Source organism: Danio rerio, chromosome 16 (assembly GCF_052040795.2).
Source record: "Danio rerio strain M-AB ecotype USA chromosome 16, GRCz13ab, whole genome shotgun sequence".
Lineage (NCBI taxonomy): Eukaryota > Metazoa > Chordata > Actinopteri > Cypriniformes > Danionidae > Danio > Danio rerio.
In genome coordinates, this window is record NC_141036.1 from 41,096,513 (window position 1) to 41,121,303 (window position 24,791).

A 24,791-nucleotide genomic window follows, 5' to 3' on the forward strand; every position below is an offset into this window, starting at 1 on the left:
TTATGCGTTTGCTGTCAGCGCTGGTCAGGTATATATATATATATATATATATATATATATATATATATATATATATATAGCCTATATATATATATATATTAATAAACTTCACAGCCACAAATATAAATAACACAACTTGTACTAAAACTGGGCGAGGATTTGAAAGAATACGATGCTTGTTATATAATTTAAAATGTTTTTCCTCTTGTCCTATTTCTGCATACAAATTTTTTCACTCGCCAGGAACTTGCCGCTGGAGAGCACCGTCAACGATCTCAATCTTATGGCTCATTCTTCACGATTATAGAATTAAAATAATGGCGCGTTAGGTTTTTTATGCCGCGGGTGCAACCAACAAGGGTTGTGCATTTTAGTTTAACTTTTTGAGCGTTATAAGCAGTTCGGTGTTAGTTTTTATATAAATATATCAAGCCGAAACTAAACAGCGCATTCTCTCCGCCTCCTCGTTCATAACCAGCTGGACACGCTACTGAAGCAAGCAGGAGAGATAGCCTACTCCGTCATTCATAATCTTAGCTGATGTATCCGAGTCGAAAGAATATATTAAAGAGGAATGTTCTTTTAACAGTCCCGATACGTTTAATCTTTTTATTTTTATTTTTTTACTTTTTTTCCTGTCATTTCTCTTCATCAAATTATTTTTTAAGCTGCTTGATTATGTTAAAACAGAAAGCAGAGCCCGTCAATTGAGAGCGATGCATGTCATGTGTTGCATAATTGCCTTTTTTCTTGTGCGTGCGTGATCCATTTCTGATTCTTTTTTGCTCGGGCTCTCACACACAACCTTTATGTCTGCTGTGTCTTTAATATGGTGTGTAGATTATTATGCGTTATTGAAACATCAAGGGGGACGCAGCAAAGTAACTTATAAATTAAAATTGTATTATTTTATGCAACAGCCTTACATTTAAAACGGAAACATAAGGGCGATTATAAGCAAAAAGACCTCAAGGCTAGATGTTTTCTTTCCCTTTATTATTTATTTTTTTATTTTGGCGCATGTGTGCGATAGAAAAACTAGTGTAATAAGGCAAGCCATCTTTCCCAGACTCGGGGCAAATTCCGCCTTTCCTTTCACTCCGTTCCGAAGCCCCAGCTGGCCCTCCTGCCATCCACTGCGTAAAATATATGCTGGATAAGTTGACGGTTCATTCCGCTGTGGCGATCACAGACTAATAAAGGGACTAAACCGAAAAGAAAATGAACGAACGAATGAATGAATAAATTAATAATAATAAAATAAAAATAAGGTAATAATCTTTAAACACAAATGCCGCGTAAGCGGCCTTTTTATTTTTAGAGATGGTACATTTGAATTGCCTCTTCCCACTTCCCCCACCTCAAAATTGAAAGTTGCAAAGAGAACTATAGCTCATTTACACCTTGATGTGTTAGCCTCAATAGCAAAGAGCATAGCCCATTTACACCTCAACACAGAGCAAGTTTAGCGGAAGAATGTCAAATCAGAATCACGCAGATGAAGCACACCAGCTACTACTTTCATGAAACTATTAAATGTGTATTGTCATAAATTTGCTTATTTGCAGCAGCTTTTTTTCGCGCAACAGAATTGCGGCGTTGGGAAGCCGTCAATGAATAAAAACAGGGTCAATAGTGAAATCGGCTTTTTATTTTATCCCTATTACCTATATCAGTGCATTGAAGGCCTTTTATGGTGTCATCACGATAGAATAGCCTAAGTTATATTGAAATAATTTAAAGAACAAAGTTATAAAAACTCACATTACATAAATAAACAATTAAAAATATGTTTAGGTTGTCTTTATTTAATTGCCCTCGTGATGATGGTGTGCTTTATCATTTTGTGCGTTTTACTTATATTGTGATTCAAATGATGGATCTGCGACAGAGAAACTAGGGGTTTTGGGAAACATGCATCACTATATCCTTTTTTTTCCCAAACTGTGCATAGTTCAGCCGCAAGTTACTGTAGCCTACGTCTTTTTTTGGGAAAGCGCCCCATGTCCGCTAGTGCCGCGCGCCTCTTTCTCTGGGCAAAAAGGAGTTGATTTTTTAAATATTAAATATATAGATTAATTAAATATTCAGCAAAAGAGACATTTATTTCATATTTTACTATGCATTTCATCTGATAGGCAAATCTTTATAGCTTAATTAAACACATATTGTCAAAACCCACACATAGGCCTATTGTATGAAAATGAAAAGGGCCTTTTTTGTTATTATTAGACTACTATTTGTTATTTGTTGCCTAGGCTATTTTCACATTTTCACATTTGAGGTGCTTTATTGGTATGACAAGTAACTGTACATTCGTTTTGCCAAAGCAGTGCAGCGTCGCGTCTCACAAACAAGACAGTGCAAAAAGGGCAGTAGTGCAAACAAATATGAAAATAACATAATAAAAAAAATGATTAATAAAAATAAAAATAGAATAAAAAAATAAAAATATAATAATAAAAATAAAAATAGATTTTTGATAACATAAAACAGTATAAAGGTAATAATAGTAGCCTATTATTAAAAGTAGGTCCACATAAAGAGTTCCAGCTTGTGTGTTGGAGACAGGAGCGGGTGGTTGAACACACAGCAGCACACACACTCCCCCAGTAAGATGGGTTCTGTTCGACAGGGACTCAAATTGTTTTGTATGTGTTGGATTATCGGGTAGAATTTCTCCTGGATCTCGGAGCAGGCCCGTGGCATGTGCAGGATAAATTTTTTGAAGAGCGGGACCGAGGGTGTGCCGTGTCGCGGGGGCACTTTTGATCATTTTGGAAGGGCACTAAAAAGGGCATGTGCACTGCACAGGTTGAGCCCTATGTGCACGTGCCTGTCTCGGAGTATTTAGTGCACTTAGTTAGGATATGCAGCTCCGTCTCAATCAGCTGCTGAGGGCACAGCCGCTTCCCCACCGGCAGCCATGTTTTTTTTGTGCCGGCCCGTCTCTACGGCTGGCTGATGTCCGCTGCCCGCTTCTAACATGTTAGAAAATACTGCAAATCAAGCTGTCGGTATCTCCCCGCGGTTGAAATTGTTCGTTATTCGGAAAAAAAAAAGAATAAATATCAGTGCGCAAGCTTTCTAGATTTATTTTAGGCCTATATTCAGCTGTTTTAATCTTGCAATTCTGATAACTTTTAGAGATAATGTCTGTTTTTACCAACTTGTCTGTCATTTATTTCTCATTTGCTACTTATTTTATTAATTTGTTGATGTTAATATACTACATATAGTCTTGAATATGCATCTAAAATCCTTTGGCATTCAAATTTGCTTTGAACTTAAAAGAGAGAAAGAATCTGATTTTACCTGTCAGAGCACATTGCATATGCCTTTTTTAAAATAACATTTATTTAACAAATATTTTAGCACATCGAAAGTAATTAAATTACCTGTCTTTTGATTAAAACCTTTATGCAAAAAGATCAGAAAAAAAGGCAATATATGCGACATGACATCGCTGTCATGCCACGATTTGAGGATAAATTCGCTTTTAGGTGCTGCTTTGAATAAAATAAAACTATTAAAAAGCACATTAAAGACACTCATAAAATAAAACATTAATAAAGGAGTATCTTATGAAAAAAACACCAATTGACGGGCTCTGCTTTCGGTTTTAAAAGAATCAAGCAGCTTTAAAAATATAATTTGCTGAAGAGAAATGACAGGGGAAAAAAGATTAAACATATCGGGACTGTTAAAAGAACATTCCTCTTTGATATATTCTTTCGACTCCGACACATCAGCTAAGATTATGAACGACGGAGTGTCTCTCCTGCTTCAGTGGCGTGTCCCGCTGGTTATAAACGAGGAGGCGGAGAGAATGCGCTGCTTAGTTTCGGCTCAATATATATTAAATTAAAAACTAACACCGAGCTGCTTATAACGCTCAAAAAAGTTAAACTAAAATGCACAACCCTTGTTGGTTTCACCTGCGGGATGCACAATGAACCTAACGCGCCATTATTTTAATTCTATATTCGTGAAGAATGAGCCAACCGCATATGCTTAGTCCTGTTGGTCGGGACTCTCTGCTTTATAACTTATTAGTTTATTACAATAATCACACTTAGCTTTGCCATCGTTCTTCACCACATATAGCCACTCAACACATCTTGCGGTCCATCTTTAATGTTTAGATTATTGAAGGTGCTATTGATGTTTTGAGAAAAAAAAATTAATAGTACTGAAACTAAATTATTAAAAATAAACTTGCGGGACTTCGTTTATGTCCTGCGGCAACATTATTTTTATTACACTTTAAGTGATCTGCTTGAGGTAGGTCACGTTTATCAATGGTAAGTTTTAGCCTAAGTTTACATCAATAACATAATGTGCATTGTCCTTTACCATACAAAAAAAGAAAAAAAAAAACATTTATTTATATTTTAAATGCATTAAAAAGCAAGCGCATATCTTAGCCTTGAGTTTGTTCACACTCTGCCTGTATTAACATAAATGCTGTATTTTAATATAGCTAATTTTGATTAGCTTTAACTGACAGCCTTTTCTTCTTTTTCCGCGGTTATGCGGCATTATATTTCACACACATATGCAAGGTGACTGAATATGAAATTAAAATACAAAACTTACTGAGCCATTAAGTAAAAAAACAAAACAAAACAGTTATACTTTAAAGCAGAACATTGACGTTTTGAAACAAAAAAACGGAACTGAAACTAAATTATTAAAAATAAACCTGCCAGACTTAATTTATGTCCTATTTTCATTATTTATTTATTTTCATTATTCGTTTATTATTATGTACTGAAACATAAAATGAGATAGTAAAATATAATCAACAACGAAAATGTAAATAAAAACGTAAATTAAAAACATAAATGAAAATATCTTGTCTTAGTCCTATCAAAATAGCAAACTTCATCTCTCTATATTTAGACTAAAAGACTGCTTTATTTATTTATTTATATATATATTTATTTATTTATTTATTTAAGACTACTTATTTATACTGAATGTTTGTGCTTTCACTTTAGTTGTCTTTCATTTCTTCAATTGTATTTTCCAAAACGAATCCTCTTTGCACTTAAAAAGTTTACAATAAACCAGGTAAACAAATTTTAAATGTAAGTTGAGGTGATCGCATGTTCACAACTGTGAGGTGATGTGCTCTACCGGCAGGATAATCTATATTATTTTGCTGTTTTTCATATGTGCATGTTTAGGATTTGAGATAATAACATTGCCATGATAGTCAAAGAAATCAAAACATTATTTTCACCCCAACGCAATTTAATCGGGCACTGAAGGCTAATAACTTAATTCTTATATTTGCTTTTTGACTTCTCACCATGTATCTTTTCTACAGCATAGTATAGTGTAAGAGCATGTCTATTACCAGAAAAACTCAATTAAAATTATATTTTAATTGAACACATCACATCACACACAGTAAGCTACGCCTACAGAACAGTCTGTTTAGCATTGTGAAAAGGCAAAGCTGAATATCTGTGGTTAAAGTGCCACCCAGCGGTCAAATGCTGCTGGCGCATCAAGTAACGCCATCGCCGCGGTATGAATGGCGGCACAAGGAACACATTGAAGTAGTAACATCTGTAAATCTTCTTTAGTAAAAATAACAGACCTATAGGCTGACTGTATATGACAAACACACAATCTAACTAAACATGATGCTTGCTATAAACTATAGGCTACATTATTTGAGCATTCATTATGACATTGATATATGTTGTGGTCCAGCTTATGTTTCCTTTTTTGAGTGAGACGGAGAAAGTTTAAAACAAGGTCCACTTATATGCTTCAGCGCCAAAACACAAAGTGGTCTGTTGAATAAAGTCTTAATATAATTAAAATGACAGCAAAATATTCACAGTTTCAGAATAGCCTATATTAGGCTACATCATGTTTAGTTAATGACAAGTTCAGTGAATGACAATCCATACTGCTCCTGTCAGTTTCACTTTTATTAATATAATCAACTACTTTGACCACAATAAGCCAGGCTTTACTAACTATTGGCAGCACTTAAAGTATTCCCCTCAGAAGAAGAAACTCAATCGGACACTTTCAAAAACTGAGCAGCACAAAGAGGAGAAATCAGTGTGTTGATGATCTGTCCAATGTATTATTAAGCTTTTTCTAATTCAAAGTTTCAGGTAGGCCTACTTTGTGTGTGAATACCTTGCAATTAGGGCTGGGTATCGACCGAATCGTCTTGCTACTATCGAGTATCGAAAAATTCTTTTGCGTTCGGTACCAAATTTCGATACTCAAGGGTATAATCTTGTCAACGTCAGTGAGCTAGAAAATCTGAGCCATCCTTAACGTGACCGGGTCAAATGCTGGTGATTGACTGCAGCGAGGCTGTCTTGAAAATCAGTAGTTTACGACGGTCACGCGCACTCACTCAGAGCTTGTCAAATGTGAGGCTGTAATGCGTACACTACTACACTTTAGAGCATAGCATACATTTAATGCAAAGGATGTTTAAGTAATCAAAAGTATGGCTACATTATGCAAAGATTGACGGCAACAGCGCACGATGCAATATCTGTAAAGTTATCGCGACCAAGACTGGCAACACGTCAAATATGATAAAACACCTGACACAGGGTCCCCGCGGGGTCTTAAAAAGTGTTAAAGTCTTAAAATAAAAAAATCGAAATTTATGGCTTTAAAAAGTCTTAAATTTGCTGTTCTAGGTCTTAAATATTTTTGCACAGGTCTTTATTTTTGTTGTTATTGCTAGGTTTTTGGGGTGTTGTAGTTCTTTATTTCACTAGTCCAATTGTAATTTGCATTACAACTACAAAAAGGTCAACTTTCAATAGCCAATCAGCTTTCTGATATTAAACCCAGTGCGCGCGGCAAATGTGACATCATCGCTGTGTTTGCGGAAGTTCGCTTTGAGTGCACGCAACATGATTTCACTGACAAACGTCGCAAGTGCAGTTTTATAAGTAAGAAGTGCTGTAATACGAGAGAGCGAATCTCTGCTCGCGCGCCGGTTTCCTTTTGTTCATGGACAAAACTGCTTGCGAGCTCTCAAAACACTGGCTGCTCACGTGCGAATGATCTGCTCTCGCTCAGTCAGACTCCTTTCGTGCTTTTGCTCTCCAAAGAAGCTTCAGCATACTGTAGTTGTGTTACAATAGCAACTATAGAATTACCACAACAGAGTAATTGAAGTACTTTACAAAACACTTTACAGCAGACACTAGTTCACTTTATTTTAGTGATAAAATGGGATTGATAGTAGCATTTATTTAAAGAGTGAATAGTACAGTAAGCTATAATACCTAAAATACCTAATTTATACCTATTATTACCTATTTTCTATCACGGTTACATTTCTGCTTGCCAGAATGACCAATAATTATTGGCTAGAAATTGCAACAGCCATCGGAAAGGAGGAAAGTTTTTGTAAAACTTTGGAAAAACCTGAGGGATAAGTTTGTTAAAACAACAAAAAAAGAGGCCCCCAAAAACATCTTCAATGATAATGATTATCTTTTTATTCGTCTGATTTTACTTTCTGTTTTTTTGGAGCGCCGCCTGTCATTAAAAAAAAATATCTCAATGGTGAACGTGTCAAGTATAAAAGCCTTAATCTGTTTTGTGAGTTGTGCGATGCGGTGCCAGGTGAAAGTATAAATCTGCATAAGATGTTTGTTTTTTCTGTAGTTCAACGGTGCATTTAATCTGACTTTACCACTGTTCAATTTAAATAACTTTGTTTTACCCCTAATTTAATGCTTTTACATTTTCTCTCGCGTGTTTTTGATATTGCGATATAGGTCTTAAATGTAATACTTAATGGTCCTAAAAAGGTCGTAAAAGGTCTTAAATTTGACATTATGATATCTGCAGAGTCCCCATGACAGTACACAGAATTAATTTACGAGCAGAAAGTTGCTCCGACGCAGTCATTATCTTCATCCTCTTAGTATTTTCCTGACTCAGGGCCTCCAACAACGTGCCCACCACAAGCGTCGTCTTCCATGACTGATGAGGATAACTGCGCGATGGTTGGGGCTCCGAAAGGCAAACAGACATACAAAATCAGTTTTTAGCACTTCTTGCTTGTGTACCGTTAAAGCTAAGGCCCAGATTACACTACCAGTTAAATGTGACCCAATTCCGATTTTTTTTGCTTAAACTTGTGACAATGTGGTGCAATGTGGAAGAGAGAGCGTGTGTGGATATTCCGACGTGGGAAAAAACAACAACAACAAAGGAAACATGGAGGACGGTGGTCAGTCGCCATTATTTGCTCCCACTAGACCTGAGATCTCTCTCGTACCACAAATTCCTCTCAGTGGTGTAGGACATCATACAGCATATAAACAATAAGCGCTAGCTGCGATGCAGGCCCTTCCCCACCTCCTTCGCCTCAAAATCATTTTCAAGTTGGGCAAATTCGTGTTGTAATTTTTACGCTATTAACGTTATCAATGCACGCACTGCGGGCTACACATAGAACAACTTTATTCCCTTTAACACCAGTGCGCACACAGGCTACATCTTACACACACACACACATCAGGGCCGTACCATTACATAAACTGCGTGGGGGTAAATCTGGACTGAACCATTTGCTGCTTATACTACACCACGTATTTTGTAGAGCTAAAAAGAAAATTTCTTCCATCGTGGCTAGTGTGGCACAGATGCTAGGACCCGCCTTTATGCATGCATCATAGGTTGTATGGCAAGTGTAAACGCATGAATTCGATATGGGTCACAATTAAAAGAACGTGTAAACGGACAGACAAAAAAATCTGAATTGGGCATCAAGACCTGACAGTGTGAACGGGGCCTAAGTTTGTGCGGGGAAAATGTATTCATTCTTTTTTTGGACCTAATGTATGCTGTGCAGCGTTATGTACTGATCCGATGGCTTTAAATACCTAGCTAAATTGATACTAAAATGCTTTAAGGTTAACGGTAAATGATAAAGTTTACCTCACATTAAACTTGTCTTATTTAAATGTCCTTATCCTTGGCTGCATTAACAGTTTAGCTTTCAAGTTTTCTTCACATTAATGTTATAGTCTGCTCCTGCTGACCCTGGAATTAGGATACCATCAAGTGATAATCCATTGCACTGGCAGAAAAATGAACAAGGAAAGGAAAGATGAATGCCACAGGGCCGTTACAAATTTTATTGTTAAAAGTTTGCTGCCTTTTTCTCCTGTGGAGGCTTCATGGTGGAGCTAAGAACAGTAAGCTGTAAATGATGTTGTAATATTATTACCATTAAGGCTGTTGGCCGTGTTTGTAGGTAGTCTCTTAACCTAGATAATTTTTAAATCTTTTTATAGTAAGCAACAATGATAAAATAGTGCTAATGTTACTTTTTTGTGTTTGATGATGTCAAATATAGGGAGATGATAAGCACTTTAAACCCCAGATATCAGTCCCCCAGCCGAGACATGCTCTCAAATACCCTCATACCTGCAGTTGAAAAAGAAAATATCAAGAAAGAGTTGCAAGATGTGAGAGATGTGGCTGTGACTGCTGATGGCTGGATCAGCATTGCACAGGACCACTACCTGACAGTGTCACTTCACTTTGTCAGAGAGGGTTCCATGAAAGACATACAAGGGCAGTATACACATCCCAGACAGGGGACATTTTAGCAGAAGAGATAAGAGATATTCTTGATGAATTTAATATAAAGGATAGAGTAGTTGCTGTGACAATGCAGCAAACATGGATGTAGCAGTAAAAAGAGATGAGTATTAAAAAAATTGGCTGCTTTGCTCACACTCTCAATATTGCTGCTCAGAAGCTTTCCACAATTACCTCAGTCTCACAGTGGGCAGGAAGGATCAGAGCAATGGTGGTGTGGCTGAAAAGATCCACCCTGGCTAAACCTATCCTTAAAGAGAAGCAGCATCTTCTCGGTAGGTAGAAATCAGAATAGTTGAACCTTAGTGCAAAACTCTTTGGCCAAATAGTTAATAAAAATCCTTTGCTAAATCATGCAGTAAAACATTTCTGCAAATAAACAGCCACTTTGATAACCAACACAAACATAAATTTCTCTTTCCCATTTTAGGTCTTCCAGAACATGCTGTCATCCTTGATGTGAAAACAAGGTGGAATAGCTTATTCCTCATGGTGGAGCGATTCCTAGAGCAGTTCCCTGCCTTCCAGGCCACCTCCATGGACCATCGTCTTAAGAAATTAATGGACAAGGACAGGTAAAAACTCTGTTCTCATTTTAAATGCTTATTCAATTTTCAGTGTAAACGATTTTGCTCATGAATCTATAGTCCAGCTAATGAATCTGATCATATTTTACAGACTGCAGAGAATTTCTGATGAGGATTTTAGAAAAGCAGAAGAGTTTGTCAAAATTACAAAGATACTTTACACTTCAACCCTCTGCGTCTCTGCTGAAAGGAGCCAAAACTTGGGTCAGATTCTGCCTATCTTAAATAAGCTCCAGCACCACTTCACAGTGAATAAAGAGGACTCCTCCTTCACAAAGACCATCAAGGACCCTATCTGGAATGACCTCTCAAAAAGATACCAGGGGTGCAGTGTAATCCTGCTGAATTTGCTCTTGTTTTCATTAGAATTATTCAGTGATTGACTCAGTGTTTTTGTCTTGAATATCAGATGGATGAGAGGGCACAGCCTTGCATCCCAGATTCAAGTCAAAAGTGACAAATGAAGTGTGGACCAGACTGAAGGAGGAGCTAATGAAAAGGACCTTAGAACAGGTGTTACTTCATATTGGTAATATTCTACTTCACTTGAATTGTAGATCAATATGTGTTGTGGTAAATATTGACTTCTCATTAATTACAAATTATCAGACCAGAGGTTTTGAATATCAGAAAATAGACTTTATTCTCCATAATAAAGCCGAGAAAGAGCAGAGCAGACCCCAGAGCTTTCTGAAGTCTCTCCTGGACACCTTCTAAAGTTTCAGTGTGTTTGTTACAATTTTTATACAGGATTATTTGACACACCCCTAAGTCTCTTTTTAACTCTTGACCATTTTTGAATAGGTTTTTAGTCTAAGGGGTCCTGCTATTCTTGGCTCTCAGCCCACTAGCTCATGTCAACAGAGATGTTACAGGTCTATGTCAGTAAAGTATAGATGCAACTTATGCAAAGGAACTAAGTGTTTACATACATTGTCATGATAGGATAATAACTTGATAATATGTTACTCATTCTAACTTCTGACACATATAGCTTCATACAAGTATTTAACATAAATAATCAGTGCTTTACATATTCAGTTATTCTACACAATCAGTCACTCAGCCTTCTCCTAGTGTTGCTCCTGTGCAGGCATACTCATCTTACACAGACATATCACTGTATTTTTAACACAGGCCGGCATGTTTGCTGCAAACACTACATACATTTTGAGAAGAGAAAATTAACTGCTTTACACTTAGAAAATACTTCATACAGAGAGAATAAAATCTTCTTCAATCCCTCCTCTTAAGACTTTAGTCTTAATATTATTGTCTTTTAACCCCAAAGTGCAATTTCATAATCCAGTTCTCTTAATTACCTCTATCTAGTGACTGATATTAGCCACATAGCTGTTATCAATTGACTAGATTATGCCACTGTACTTTGACAGAAGTCCAGCCAAACATCTTCCCTTTTACTTTTGATTTGAAGGAAGTAAAAGACTGTACTCTGTTTTTCTCTTAACACATCAAAGACAACAATGTTTTAAGCATAAGTATTCAGTTGGTTCAGTGCTAGCTGCTAGTTTTCACACTCATGTAGAATATACTGAAGTGATATTATATATAGGTACCATGAAAGCAATATGCAAACAAAATCAATATGCAAACGTAAAAAGCATCAAATGTTGATCTTGATCTTTGCTCATCCTTGTTTCTCTTATTCCAAGCTATCAGCATCTTCATTAGACTTTGAAAAGTTGTTAATGGAGATGTGTGGTTGAGAGTCTGAGTTCTGAAATCTGCAGTTGTGCATTCATCATCCCTTGACTTGTGGCACTTCTGTATGTGGTATTCAGGCACATTATCAGAATCACTCTTTTCTTTGTTCTGATAAACTCTTGCTTCCACACGTGGCACTTAGTAGTTTAGAGCTTTGGAATATTCAGGCTCCTCTGTTTCCAGTCAGCTTTCCCTTGCTGGAGTTGTTCCCTTTCGCTCCTTTGAGGCATTGGTACCTCATCAATGGCATCCACTTTGGCAGCTGTTGGATTTGCCCTCATCCAGATATGGTCCTTTCCTCCTGAGCTCTCCAGAGCATCCACAGATAGACTCGATCAGCTGGACCAATTGGACCTTATATCTCTGCTCTCTCACATGGCTCCTTTCTGGTTTCCTGCACAGATATCGCTATGCACATGGCAATTAATTGTTTCTTTATTAAAGTCCCTACTGCATTAGACATCTTTGCAAACCATTCCAAGAGGTTATGTGCAAGGTTATAGGTGAGATTATATGCCAGGTTTTATGCAAAGTTTCATGTGGTTTCTTGCAAGGGTCATGCTGTTTCTTGCAAGGTTTCTTTCAAGGTTTCTTTCAAGGGTCGACCCAATAGCAGTTCATGCAATGCGGTGTTAGATGCTTGTTTCTGTCAGTTTCCATGCCATCACTCACCAATGCACTTGTTAACACATTAATCCCATTAAGTTTATTATTTTCACATATTTCATTGAGGGTTGGTCTTGATGGATCATCTTCATCTCTTTCAGCCATTTCTGGTAACTGAGCATAATACAATTATTCTCTCTTTTGTTTTATTCATAATTTTTCATACTCCTTTAGATGTTTTTATTTATTTATCACTCATTAACTTCATGATTACTTTATGAATGCAAACCCATTATGAACTTATTTCTGAAGGCATTTCAAAATTTAGGAAATACTTCTCTTGTCACAGATGTAATAAATATCCCTGCTTCATAATCTGCTCCTGATGCTACCTCTAATCATCTACTCATCATAGTTTCTCAACTGTGCTTGTTTACAGAATTATTCTCTATCCAGTCAACACTAAAAACAGTCATCATCTCACTGTTTGGAGCAATGGTCTCCAGTCAAGTCTTTTAATTGAACTAGAGCTCTGTGAAGTTGTAGATAATTCAATCATCCACATATTGTGACAGTGTCCATACAATGATCTTCTCCCTTATTATAACCCTTTATGCATTCTGGTGTATACAGTATATGCTAGTCATCAAGCTACACGAGTACAAATAAGTTTCTACCCTCCTCTGATAGTTACCTAAAATAAACTCAATAGAAATCAAACCACTTAAAATATTTACCATCCAAAAGGACATACAGATGTTACTACTTCAATGTGTTCCTTGTGCCGCCATTCATACCGCGGCGACGGCGGTACTTGATGCGCCAGCAGCATTTGACCGCTGGGTGGCACTTTAACCACAGATATTCAGCTTTGCCTTTTCACAATGCTAAACAGACTGTTCTGTAGGCGTAGCTTACTGTATGTGATGTGATGTGTTCAATTAAAATATAATTTTAATTTAGTTTTTCTGGTAATAGACATGCTCTTACACTATACTATGCTGTAGAAAAGATACATGGTGAGAAGTCAAAAAGCAAATATAAGAATTAAGTTATTAGCCTTCAGTGCCCGATTAAATTGCGTTGGGGTGAAAATAATGTTTTGATTTCTTTGACTATCATGGCAATGTTATAATCTCAAATCTTAAACGTGCGCATATAAAAAACAGCAAAATAATATAGATTATCCTGCCGGAAGAGCACATCACCTCACAGTTGTGAACTTGCGATCACCTCAACTTACATTTAAATTTTGTTTACCTGGTTTATTGTAAACTTATTAAGTGCAAAGAGGATTCGTTTTGGAAAATAGAATTGAAGAAATGAAAGACAACTAAAATGAAAGCACAAAAATTCAGTACAAATAATTAGTCTTAAATAAATAAATAAATAAATAAATAAATAAAGCAGTCTTTTAGTCTAAATATAGAGAGATGTAGTGTTTGCTGTTTTGATAGAACTAAGACTAGACATGTTCATTTATATTTTTAATTTACGTTTTTATTTACATTTTCGTTGTTGATTATAATTACGATCTCATTTTATGTTTCAATTATAGTACATAATAATAAACGAATAATGAAAATAAATGAATAATGAAAATAGGACATAAATTAAGTCTGGCAGGTTTATTTTTAATAATTTAGTTTCAGTTCCGTTTTTTTTTTCAAAACGTCAATGTTCTGCTTTAAAGTATAACTGTTGTTTTGTTTTGTTTTTTTACTTAATGGCTCAGTATGTTTTGTATTTTAATTTCATATTCAGTCACCTTGCATATGCGTGTGAAATATAATGCCGCATAACCGCGGAAAAAGAAGAAAAGGCTGTCAGTTAAAGCTAATTAATCAAAATTAGCTATATTAAAATACAGCATTTATGTTAATACAGGCAGAGTGTGAACAAACTAAGGCTAAGCTATGTGCTTGCCTTTTAATGCATTTAAAAATATTTGCGGCCTTTTTATAGGCTACAGGCAACTGGTGTATAATAATGTTTTTTTTTTTTTTTTTTGTATGGTAAAGGACAATGCACATTATGTTATTGATGTAAACTTAGGCTAAAACTTACCATTGATAAACGTGACCTACCTCAAGCAGATCACTTAAAGTGTAATAAAAATAATGTTGCCGCAGGACATAACTGAAGTCCCGCAAGTTTATTTTTAATAATTTAGTTTCAGTACTATTAATTTTTTTCTCAAAACGTCAATAGCACCTTCAATAATCTAAACATTAAAGATGGACCGCAAGATGTGTTGAGTGGCTATGTGGTGAAGAACGATGGCAAAGCTAAGTGTGATTATTGTAATAAACTAATAAGTTATAAAGCAGAGTCCCGACCAACAGGACTAAGCATATGCGGTTGGCTCATTCTTCACGAATATAGAATTAAAATTATGGCGCGTTAGGTTCATTGTGCATCCCGCAGGTGCAACCAACAAGGGTTGTGCATTTGAGTTTAACTTTTTGAGCGTTATAAGCAACTCGTTGTTAGTTTTTATTTAAATATATCGAGCCGAAACTAAGCAGCGCATTCTCTCCGCCTCCTCGTTTATAACCAGCTGGACACGCCACTGAAGCAGGAGAGACACTCCGTCGTTCATAATCTTAGCTGATGTGTCGGACTCGAAAGAATATTTCAAAGAGGAATGTTCTTTTAACAGTCCCGATATGTTCAATCTTTTTTTCCCTGTCATTTCTCTTCAGCAAATTATATTTTTAAAGCTGCTTGATTCTTTTAAAACTGAAAGCAGACCCCGGTAATTGGTGTTTTTTCATAAGATACTCCTTTATGAATGTTTTAATTTATGAGTAGTCTTTAATGTGCTTTTTAATAGTTTTATTTTATTCAAAGCAGCACCTAAAAGCGAATTTATCCTCAAAACGTGGCATGAGAGCGATGCATGTCATGTGTCGCATATTGCCTTTTTTTCTGATCTTTTTGCATAAAGGTTTTAATCAAAAGACAGGTAATTTAATTACTTTCGATGTGCTAAAATATTTGTTAAATAAATGTTATTTCAAAAAAAGCATATGCAATGTGCTCTGACAGGTAAAATCCGATTCTTTCTCTCTTTCAAGTTCAAAGCAAATTTGAATGCCAAAGGATTTTAGATATGCATATACAAGACTAATAACATCAACAAATTAATAAAATAAGTAGCAAATGAGAAATAAATGACAGACAAGTTGATAAAAACAGACATTATCTCTAATTATCAGAATTGCAAGATTAAAACAGCTGAATATAGGCCTAAAATGATCTAGAAAGCAACTACTGCGCGCTGATATTTATTCTTCTTTTTTTCCGAATAACGAACAATTTCAACCGCGGGGAGATACCGACAGCTTGATTTGCAGTATTTTCTAACATGTTAGAAGCGGGCAGCGGACATCAGCTAGCCGTAAAGACGGGCCGGCACAAAAAAAACATGGCTGCCGGTGGAGAAGCGGCTGTGCCCTCAGCAGCTGATTGAGACGGAGCTGCATATCCTAACTGAGTGCACTAAATACTCCGAGATCCGGGAGAAATTCTACCCGATAATCCAACACATACAAAACAACTTTGAGTCCCTGTCGAACAGAACCCATCTTACTGGGGGAGTGTGTGTGCTGCTGTGTGTTCACCCAACAATACCCGCTCCTGTCTCCAACACACAAATACTGGAACTCTTTATGTGGACTTACTTTTGATAATAGGCTACTATTATTACCTTTATCCTGTTTAATGTTATCAAAAATCTATTTTTATTATTATTTTTTTTATTCTATTTTTATTTTTATTAATCTTTTTTTATTATATGTTATTTTCATATTTGTTTTCACTACTGCCCTTTTTGCACTGTCTTGTTTGTGAGACGCGCACTGCTTTGGCAAAACGAATGTACAGTTACTTGTCATGCCAATAAAGCACCTCAAATGTGAAAATAGCCTAGGCAACAAATAACAAATAATAGTCTAATAATAACAAAAAATGCCCTTTTCATTTTCATACAATAGGCCTATGTGTGGGTTTTGACAATATGTGTTTAATTAAGCTATAAAGATCAGATGAAATGCATAGTGAAATATGAAATAAATGTCTCTTTTGCTGAAAATTTAATTAATCTATATATTTATTATTTTAAAAATCAACTCATTTTTGCCCAGAGAAAGAGGCGCGCGGCACTAGCGGACATGGGGTGCTTTTTCAAAAAAAGACGTACAGTAACTTGCAGCTGAACTATGCACAGTTTGGGGAAAAAAGGATATAGTGATGCATGTCCCCCAAAACCCCTAGTTTCTCTGTCGCAGATCCATCATTTGAAGGCAATTCAAATGTACCATCTCTAAAAATAAAAAAGACCGCTTACGCGGCATTTGTGTTTATTATTACCATATTTTTATTTTATTATTATTAATTTATTCATTCATTCATCATTCATTATTTTTTTTTCGGTTTAGTCCCTTTATTAGTCTGTGATCGCCACAGCGGAATGAACCGTCAACTTATCCAGCATTTGTTTTACGCAGTGGATGGCAGGAGGGCCAGCTGGGGCTTCGGGACGGAGTAAAAGGAAAGGCGGAATTTGCCCCGAGTCTGGGAAAGATGGCTTGCCGTAATTACACTAGTTTTTCTATCGCACACATGTGCCAAACACATAAACAAATAAATAAAAAAGGAAAAGAAAACATCTAGACTTATAGGCTGAGGTCTTTTTGCTTATAATCGCCCTTATGTTTCCGTTTTAAATGTAAGGCTGTTGCATAGAATAATACAATTTTAATGTATAAGTGATTTTGCTGTGTCTCCCTTGATGTTTCAATAACGCATAATAATCTACACAAAGACACAGCAGACATAAAGGTTGTGTATGAGAGACCGAGCAAAAGAGCGCTCTCTTCACAGCTCTGTTGATGCTGCTAGCGGCTTCTTTCTTTTTGTTATTTATTTTGCAGATAATACACCATATGAATACAACAGAAAGACATAAAACTTTACAAATTACCTTTTGTAGACTCAAAACAAGTGTCATATCTTGATAAGCCTCAGCCACATTGAAATATAATTTAAAGAATTACATTATCGGATATAATAAAATCGCATTAAATAAATAAACCAATATAAAACAAGCAAAATCAAGCTATAACAGTTTAGGTAGGCCTATATAGCCTACATAAATAAAACCGTTAAAGCCAAATCAAACTTTTATTTTACAAGATATTTTCTTTTAAAAGATTTTAGATATTTTCTAAAAACAATAAACACCAGAGAAGGTTTAGAATATTATTTATAAAGTATTTGGATATGATGATAATAATCAAATTGTGCAAACAGAACATTTTTGGGAACACGTTTCAGGTCTCTCCAGTGCATTTGGGCTGAATGTTTGACTGTGTCTAAATGAGGATGTTATAAAATACATTTTCTACCGAGTTATTAACGGATGCACGATTCCAACAGTCGGGGGACGTTCTGGGGGCTGGGTTTGCGTTACGCGATGCGAGCTATAGACCGACAGTGGAAATGCGACATGATTTCGGTCTCACTGATGCCCATTAACACCTGAAAGACAAGCTTTTGGTTATGAGATGGGGGAAGGGGTATGTCTCCACCCTCAAGTGTTTTCCACAAACATGGTTACACAAAATCCAAAACTCCCGAGGACGGATGGTGTAACCGTAGCAAAACCTATGCGTTTTAAAACCAAACCGCATTAAATATGGGGCCTTATGAAAATGAATGTTTCTATGCACAGCAACTTCTGGACTGAACTACTTGTTATTTAAAATATCTGTATTACGCTCTAGCATTCGCCAAAACGAATTTGTACATAAAAACACCGAACATAGCCTAGCTGAATAGGGTGTTGCCTGCTGAGCCATGACAGCAGCAGACAATTCCGCACGACCATAAAGCCTTCACCCGACAGTTATTTTCTAATATTCACAACGCGAGCCACAACAATAGACATGCCATGCCCATCATCCTTACAGACAACTTCGCTTTAAACTGTATTAAGGTCCCATTTACACTGCACAGCAGTTTTATATAAAACCTTAATGATACATATAACAGGCTACATTTTGATGGTGAAATAACCTTTTAAACGATGGCTTTTTATTTCAGTATTCAAACATTAAATAACGAATGCATCAAGTGAAATAACGAATATGCAAAAATACATGTATATAAATATAAAGGACTATTATAATTAGCAAAATGCTGCTCTATTTATCTTTGTATTTTTATAATTTTATTATTGTTATTTTTAATATTTTGAATTAATTAAAGCTATAGACAATACTGCTTGACATTTTAGAAAATGTTTTGCGTATACCCAGTACCGAGAACAAACAAACAAAAGCACATGGCTTGTTAATCAATTTAATCAAGCTCTAGCCACGAATAAAATAATAGACTATTATTTTAATATTTTAGACGACGGGTTAGTAATTATACTATAAATGGTTATGTTCAGATCAATGAAATAATAACTTTAATAATTCTGCTTTGCATTTTTTTATGCATTACTAACATCACTAAACCATACATTTGTTTTATAAGTTAACCAAATATTTGCAGAGATTCAGCAGTTTTTTTTCTGACGCGTTTGCCAGTCATGCCAGTCAGTGAAAAAAAAGTAACCGTGGCCCCGTTTGCAGGTATTCAGATTCGATTTTATTAATCTGATTCAACTTTTATTATTTACAGGACATAAAAATGCAATAAAAGTTTCAAATCAATGTGCATTGTCCTTTACCATACAAATAAAAAAAAACAAAAAACATTGTTATACACCATAGCCTGTAGCCTATAAAATGGCCGCAAATCTTTTTAAATGCATTAAAAAGCAAGCGCATATTAGCCGTACCTTGAGTTTGTTCACATTCTGCCTGTATTAACATGCATGCTGTATTTTAATATAGCTTATTTCGATGAATTAGCTCTAACTGACAGCTTTTTCTTCTTTTTCAGCGGTTATGCTTGCATTATATTTCACACGCATATGCAAGGTGACTGAAATTGAAATTCAAATACAAAACATACTGAGCCATTAAGTAAAAAAACAAAACAAAACAACAGTTATAGCTACTTTAAAGGAGAACATTGACGTTTTGAAAAAAAAAAAACCTGAACTGAAACTAAATTATTAAAAAATAAACCTGCTAGACTTAATTTATGTCCTGCGGCAAAAAATATTTTTATTATAATCTGCTTAAAATAGGTCAATTTATTTATTTATTTATTTTTTGCTTTTGATGAAGCTGCATTCAACTTAAGCTCAATGTCGGCAATGTCTTTAAATAAATAATATATCTAGGCCTATTTTCATTATTCATTAATTTTCATTATTCGTTTATTATTATCTACAATTGTTGAGACATAAAATGAGATAGTAAACTATATACAACAACGAAAATGTAAGTAAAAACAGAAATAAAAACATAAATGAAAAAGTCTTGTCTTAGTCCTGTCAAAATAGCAAACACTGAACATCTCTCTATATTTAGGTTAAAAGACAGCTTTATTCATTTATTTATTTATTTATTTATTTATTTATTTAAGACTACTTATTTGTACTGAATGTTTATGCTTTTATTTTAGTTGCAAAAATATCAGAAATTGATCTCGCACGCGCAGGGAAAAAAGGCAATTATGCCACACATGACTTGCATCGCTCTCATGCCAAGTTTTGAGGATAAATTCGCATTTAGATGCTGCTTGAAATAAAATAAAACTATCAAAATGCACATTAAAGACTTTAATAAAAAATTAAAACATTCATAAAGGAGTATCTTATGGAAAAACACCACGGGCTCTGCTTTCGGTTTTAAAAGAATCAAGCAGCTTTAAAAATATATATAATTTGCTGAAGAGAAATGACACGAAAAAAAAAATAAATAAAAAGATTAAACATATCGGGACTGTTAAAAGAAAATTCCTCTTTGATATATTCATTCGACTCCGATACATCAGCTAAGATTATGAATGACGGAGTGTCTCTCCTGCTTCAGCAGCGTGTCCCGCTGGTTAAACGATGAGGCGGAGAGAATGCGCTGCTTTGTGAACCTAACGCGCCATTATTTTAATTCTATATTCGTGAAGAATGAGCCAACCGCATATGCTTAGTCCTGTTGGTCGGGACTCTGCTTTATAACTTAGTTTATTACAATAATCACACTTAGCTTTGCCATCGTTCTTCACATGTTGCCACTCGGCACATCTTGCGCTCCATCTTTAAACAAATGTTTACATTATTGAGGTGCTCTCCGGCGGCGAAGTTTCTGGCAGAGTAGCGAGTGAAAAAATGTGCTTGCAGAAATTGGAATCAAAATTTAAATTATATAACAAGCATCGTATTCTTTCTAATCCTCGCCCAGTTTTAATACAAGTTGTGTTTTTTATATTTGTGGCTGTGAAGTTTATTAAGAATATATATATATATATATATAGCCTACTTTATTTTTTTTTATACTTTAAGTGATCTGCTTGAGGTAGGTCACGTTTATCAATGGTAAGTTTTAGCCTAAGTTTACATCAATAACATAATGTGCATTGTCCTTTACCATACAAAAAAAAGAAAAAAAAAACATTATTATACATAGTTGCCTGTAGCCTATAAAAAGGCCGCAAATGCATTAAAAGGCAAGCGCATATCTTAGCCTTGAGTTTGTTCACACTCTGCCAGTATTAACATAAATGCTGTATTTTAATATAGCTAATTTTGATGAATTAGCTCTAACCTTTGACAGCTTTTTCTTCTTTTTCCGCGGTTATGCGGCATTATATTTCACACACATATGCAAGGTGACTGAATATGAAGTTAAAATACAAAACATACTGAGCCATAAGTAAAAAAAACAAAAAAAAAACAAAAACAACAGTTATAGCTACTTTAAAGGAGAACATTGACGTTTTGAAAAAAAAAACAAAAAAAAAACTGAACAGAACTGAAACTAAATTATTAAAAATAAAATAATATATAAATATATATAATATATAAAAATATTTTTATTATACTTTTAGTGATCTGCTTAAGGTAGGTCAATTTATTTTTCTCAGTGTTTCACGTACTGTACGGCAATGTCTTTAAATAAATAATTTATTTAGGCCTATTTTCATTATTCATTTGTTTTCATTATTCGTTTATTATTCGTTTATGTACAATTGTTGAGACATAAATGAGATAGTAAAATATAATCAACAACAAAAATGGAAATAAAAACAGAAATAAAACATAAATGAAAATGTCTTGTCTTAGTCCTATCAAAATAGCAAACACTGAACATCTTTCTATATTTAGGCTGCTTTATTTATTTATTTATTTATTTATTTATTTATTTATTTACTTAAGACTACTTATTTGTACTAAATGTTTGTGCTTTCATTTTAGTTGTCTTTTACTTCTTCAATTCTATTTTCCAAAACGAATCCTCTTTGCACTTAAAAAGTTTACAATAAAGCGTGTTAACAAATTTTAAATGATTAATGAAGGAATTATAATGCTTTGACTTATTGTTTAATATCATTTACAAGCACAGTAGCTGTATGGGCTATTTCTGTCCGTTCGCATCCCGTCCCTTTGCGCCCCCTGGCGGCTCATTCACAAACTGCGGTCATACACTAAAAACAGAGCGGCACCTATTTCAAACGGCGGCGGTACAAGCCGCGGCGTTAATAGCCACTTTGAACTCTCACCTACTGTATCTTCACATACAATATACAAACTTCAGCTGGAAAATCTTCTCCTATTGATTTTCTTAAATCATAACCTAAACATAATCTTGTTTTGTCTTCATATGTAATTATTGCCTTTAGATTCCATCAAAAATTATTAGTCATTTATACATTTATTACTACTTTAAATTTAAATAGAAATGTCTAGGACAGATTGTATATTACAGTCAATGTTTCTATTAATGCTCCTATTTTTACACAAACTTTTCAATAGTGTTTAATACCTATTTCTGCATCTAGTGTTTTTTCTTTCTGGGCAGATCTACATCTGATTTAATTTGAACCCTCACTGTGCTGGCTGATTTCATCTGCATCTCAGTCCTGTAATGACAATCATTTAGTTGGAATTTGACACTTCTTTCCTTTACTAATTTATTTTCTGATATATATATTAATTTCTTTTTTATCTTTGAGTTATTTTCTTTTGGCTCATAATTATTTCCTAAGGCACTCCCATTAAACTAGTTGTTTATACAATTTTGATGCACTTTTTTATCAGCTGGCTAAAACTTACTGTATGCTTTGTAAATTTCTCTCTGTTTTAATTATTATTCCTTAATTTTTTTTCTAATTATTTTTCACATATGTTTTCATGTAAAATATTATCTTTTTCTTAAACACTGTTCTCTTTCAATTTTTCTCATAGCAATTTAGAACTGTTACTTTCTGACCTTATGTCCTATGAATTTATTTCAAATTGTTATTTCAATCTTTCCTTTAACTATAAATCATTTTTCTAGATTTGAATTTTTCCAGTTTTCACTATCCAATATTGATTTAGGCCATTCACAATACAATTATGTTAAGATTTTCCTTTACTTGATTTGAACTTAAATACTTAGTTCCATTCTTATTTATTCTCCAAATTATGTATTGCCTTATCAAAAGCTTTTTCTTTAGTCACCACCCTGCATTGTAATTTATCCTTCTATGTTTAAGGAACTTTTATTAAGCCTACTGAAACTTAAACTCAAATTATTTACCATTCATCATAATATATAATTTCATCATTTAAAGTTTCACCTTAAAATTACCTTATAACACTTTTTTTTTTTTTTTTTTTTTTTACAAATTTGCATGATAATAATTTCTCTAAAATTGACAGGAGTCTGATTTGATACAAGAATGGGTAGCTAAACTTTTGTTCTTAATTTTCCTTCTGTAATGCTTGAACGTAATTTGGACTAGGAGCTACTTTGAGATGGACTGTCAGGCTATCCCCCCTCGCAACCTGAGACAACTAGCTCCAGATTGGTGCAACAGTCTTTTCTATGTTGTCCTGAACTTCCTTCATATCAGGGCACAGTGTTTCCCCCTCTCTCTTTGGGCTGGCTTCTTTCTTTGACTCAGCTGATGTAAAGTTCTGGTGGAGAGTTTTTTCTTTTTGATCAGTTCATCAGTCTCTTGTTAGTGTCTCTTTTGAATGTCTCTGAACAAATGTAGCTTTTTCAGTCCTCAGTAAATCCTGGGCAAAAAGTTCATGTCAAAAGTGTCCACAGCCATTTTGCTTTGTGTTTTTTCACACACCTTTCCATTTGCCAGTATACTCAGAGATGTCTGGTAGGTACGAGACTACAGTCCCCCAAAGTTCATCCATACGTCCTCTTAATTAATATATATAGAATTTAGCTCATGACTTAATAAAATATTTTTTTCCCCATTTTTTCCTTCATCAAATAAAGACTCCTTTTATCCAATTTTTTTAAATTAATTAATTTATTTATCTATTTTTGTTTGCTGTTTAACAACTTATTTTTTCTAATTCTCAATCATTTTTATCATATGTAAATATGCTTAATTTTCTATTTGTTAAATGTTCTTATAATTCATTTCTTTGGCTTTAGATTGTGCTTCACTTATTTTTCCTAATCTTATTCTAGTGTTTCCTCACTAGTTACATTACATCTTACACTATTTTAATTTCTCTAACATTTCCATACCTGTTTTAATTCAACAGTACTATATGGTGGCCAAATGTCTAATATACCTGTTCAAAATCCTTACTGCAATAGCTTCAAGTTCATAGTACTATTTTACCTCTACATGTTTGTTTACTTTAAGCATTTTTCCTATCTGAAATGCAATTTTTAATTCTCAATTACCTTTTAAGTACATAAAATATGAACTATATAATTTTTGAACTCACTATTATGTTCTTTCATTTCTCCTCAGTGTCTATGCTTTACATCTGACTCGCTGCTTTTACTACAAATAGCTGTTGGCTCAGATGACAGCCTGTAGCTGACTTTAAAACAGATGACAACAGTCAACTTACTCCACAACAATTTTTTATTGCACTTAAACATAATTTTATCTTTTAAAGCCAAATCTTAGTTTCTTTTAAATGTTACTGTTTTTTTCTAATTTTTATTTTATCTGTTTAATATATATATATATATATATATATATATATATATATATATATATATATATATATATATATATATATTAAACATCTTCTCTTTTAATTCTATTAAACAATGTTTGGACTTCTTTTTTCTCCATTTTCCTATGCTTCTTTTCCCTTTTTAA

The 24,791-nt window shown here is 34.4% G+C and overlaps 2 protein-coding genes across 8 annotated transcripts in view; one reads left to right on the forward strand and one right to left on the reverse strand.

The window, feature by feature from the left end:
• LOC141378276 (serine/threonine-protein kinase pim-2-like) overlaps window positions 1–24,791 on the reverse strand; it is a 53,055-nt gene that overhangs the window by 18,729 nt on the left and 9,535 nt on the right. The window lies entirely within an intron of this gene.
• LOC141378278 (uncharacterized) overlaps window positions 8,222–24,791 on the forward strand; it is a 28,598-nt gene continuing 12,028 nt past the window's right edge. For 3 of the 7 annotated variants that reach the window (XR_015511775.1, XR_015511774.1, XM_087287505.1), the window contains exons 1-5: window positions 8,222–9,212; window positions 9,374–9,896; window positions 10,052–10,196; window positions 10,300–10,533; window positions 10,618–10,721. Coding sequence is in view for 4 of the 7 variants with exons in the window: in XM_087287505.1 (XP_087143631.1) it covers window positions 9,725–9,896; window positions 10,052–10,196; window positions 10,300–10,533; window positions 10,618–10,672 (606 nt within the window). In the remaining 3 variants the exon portion in view is untranslated. The other 4 variants (XR_015511772.1, XM_087287504.1, XM_087287506.1 and 1 more) reach the window with 4 other exon arrangements.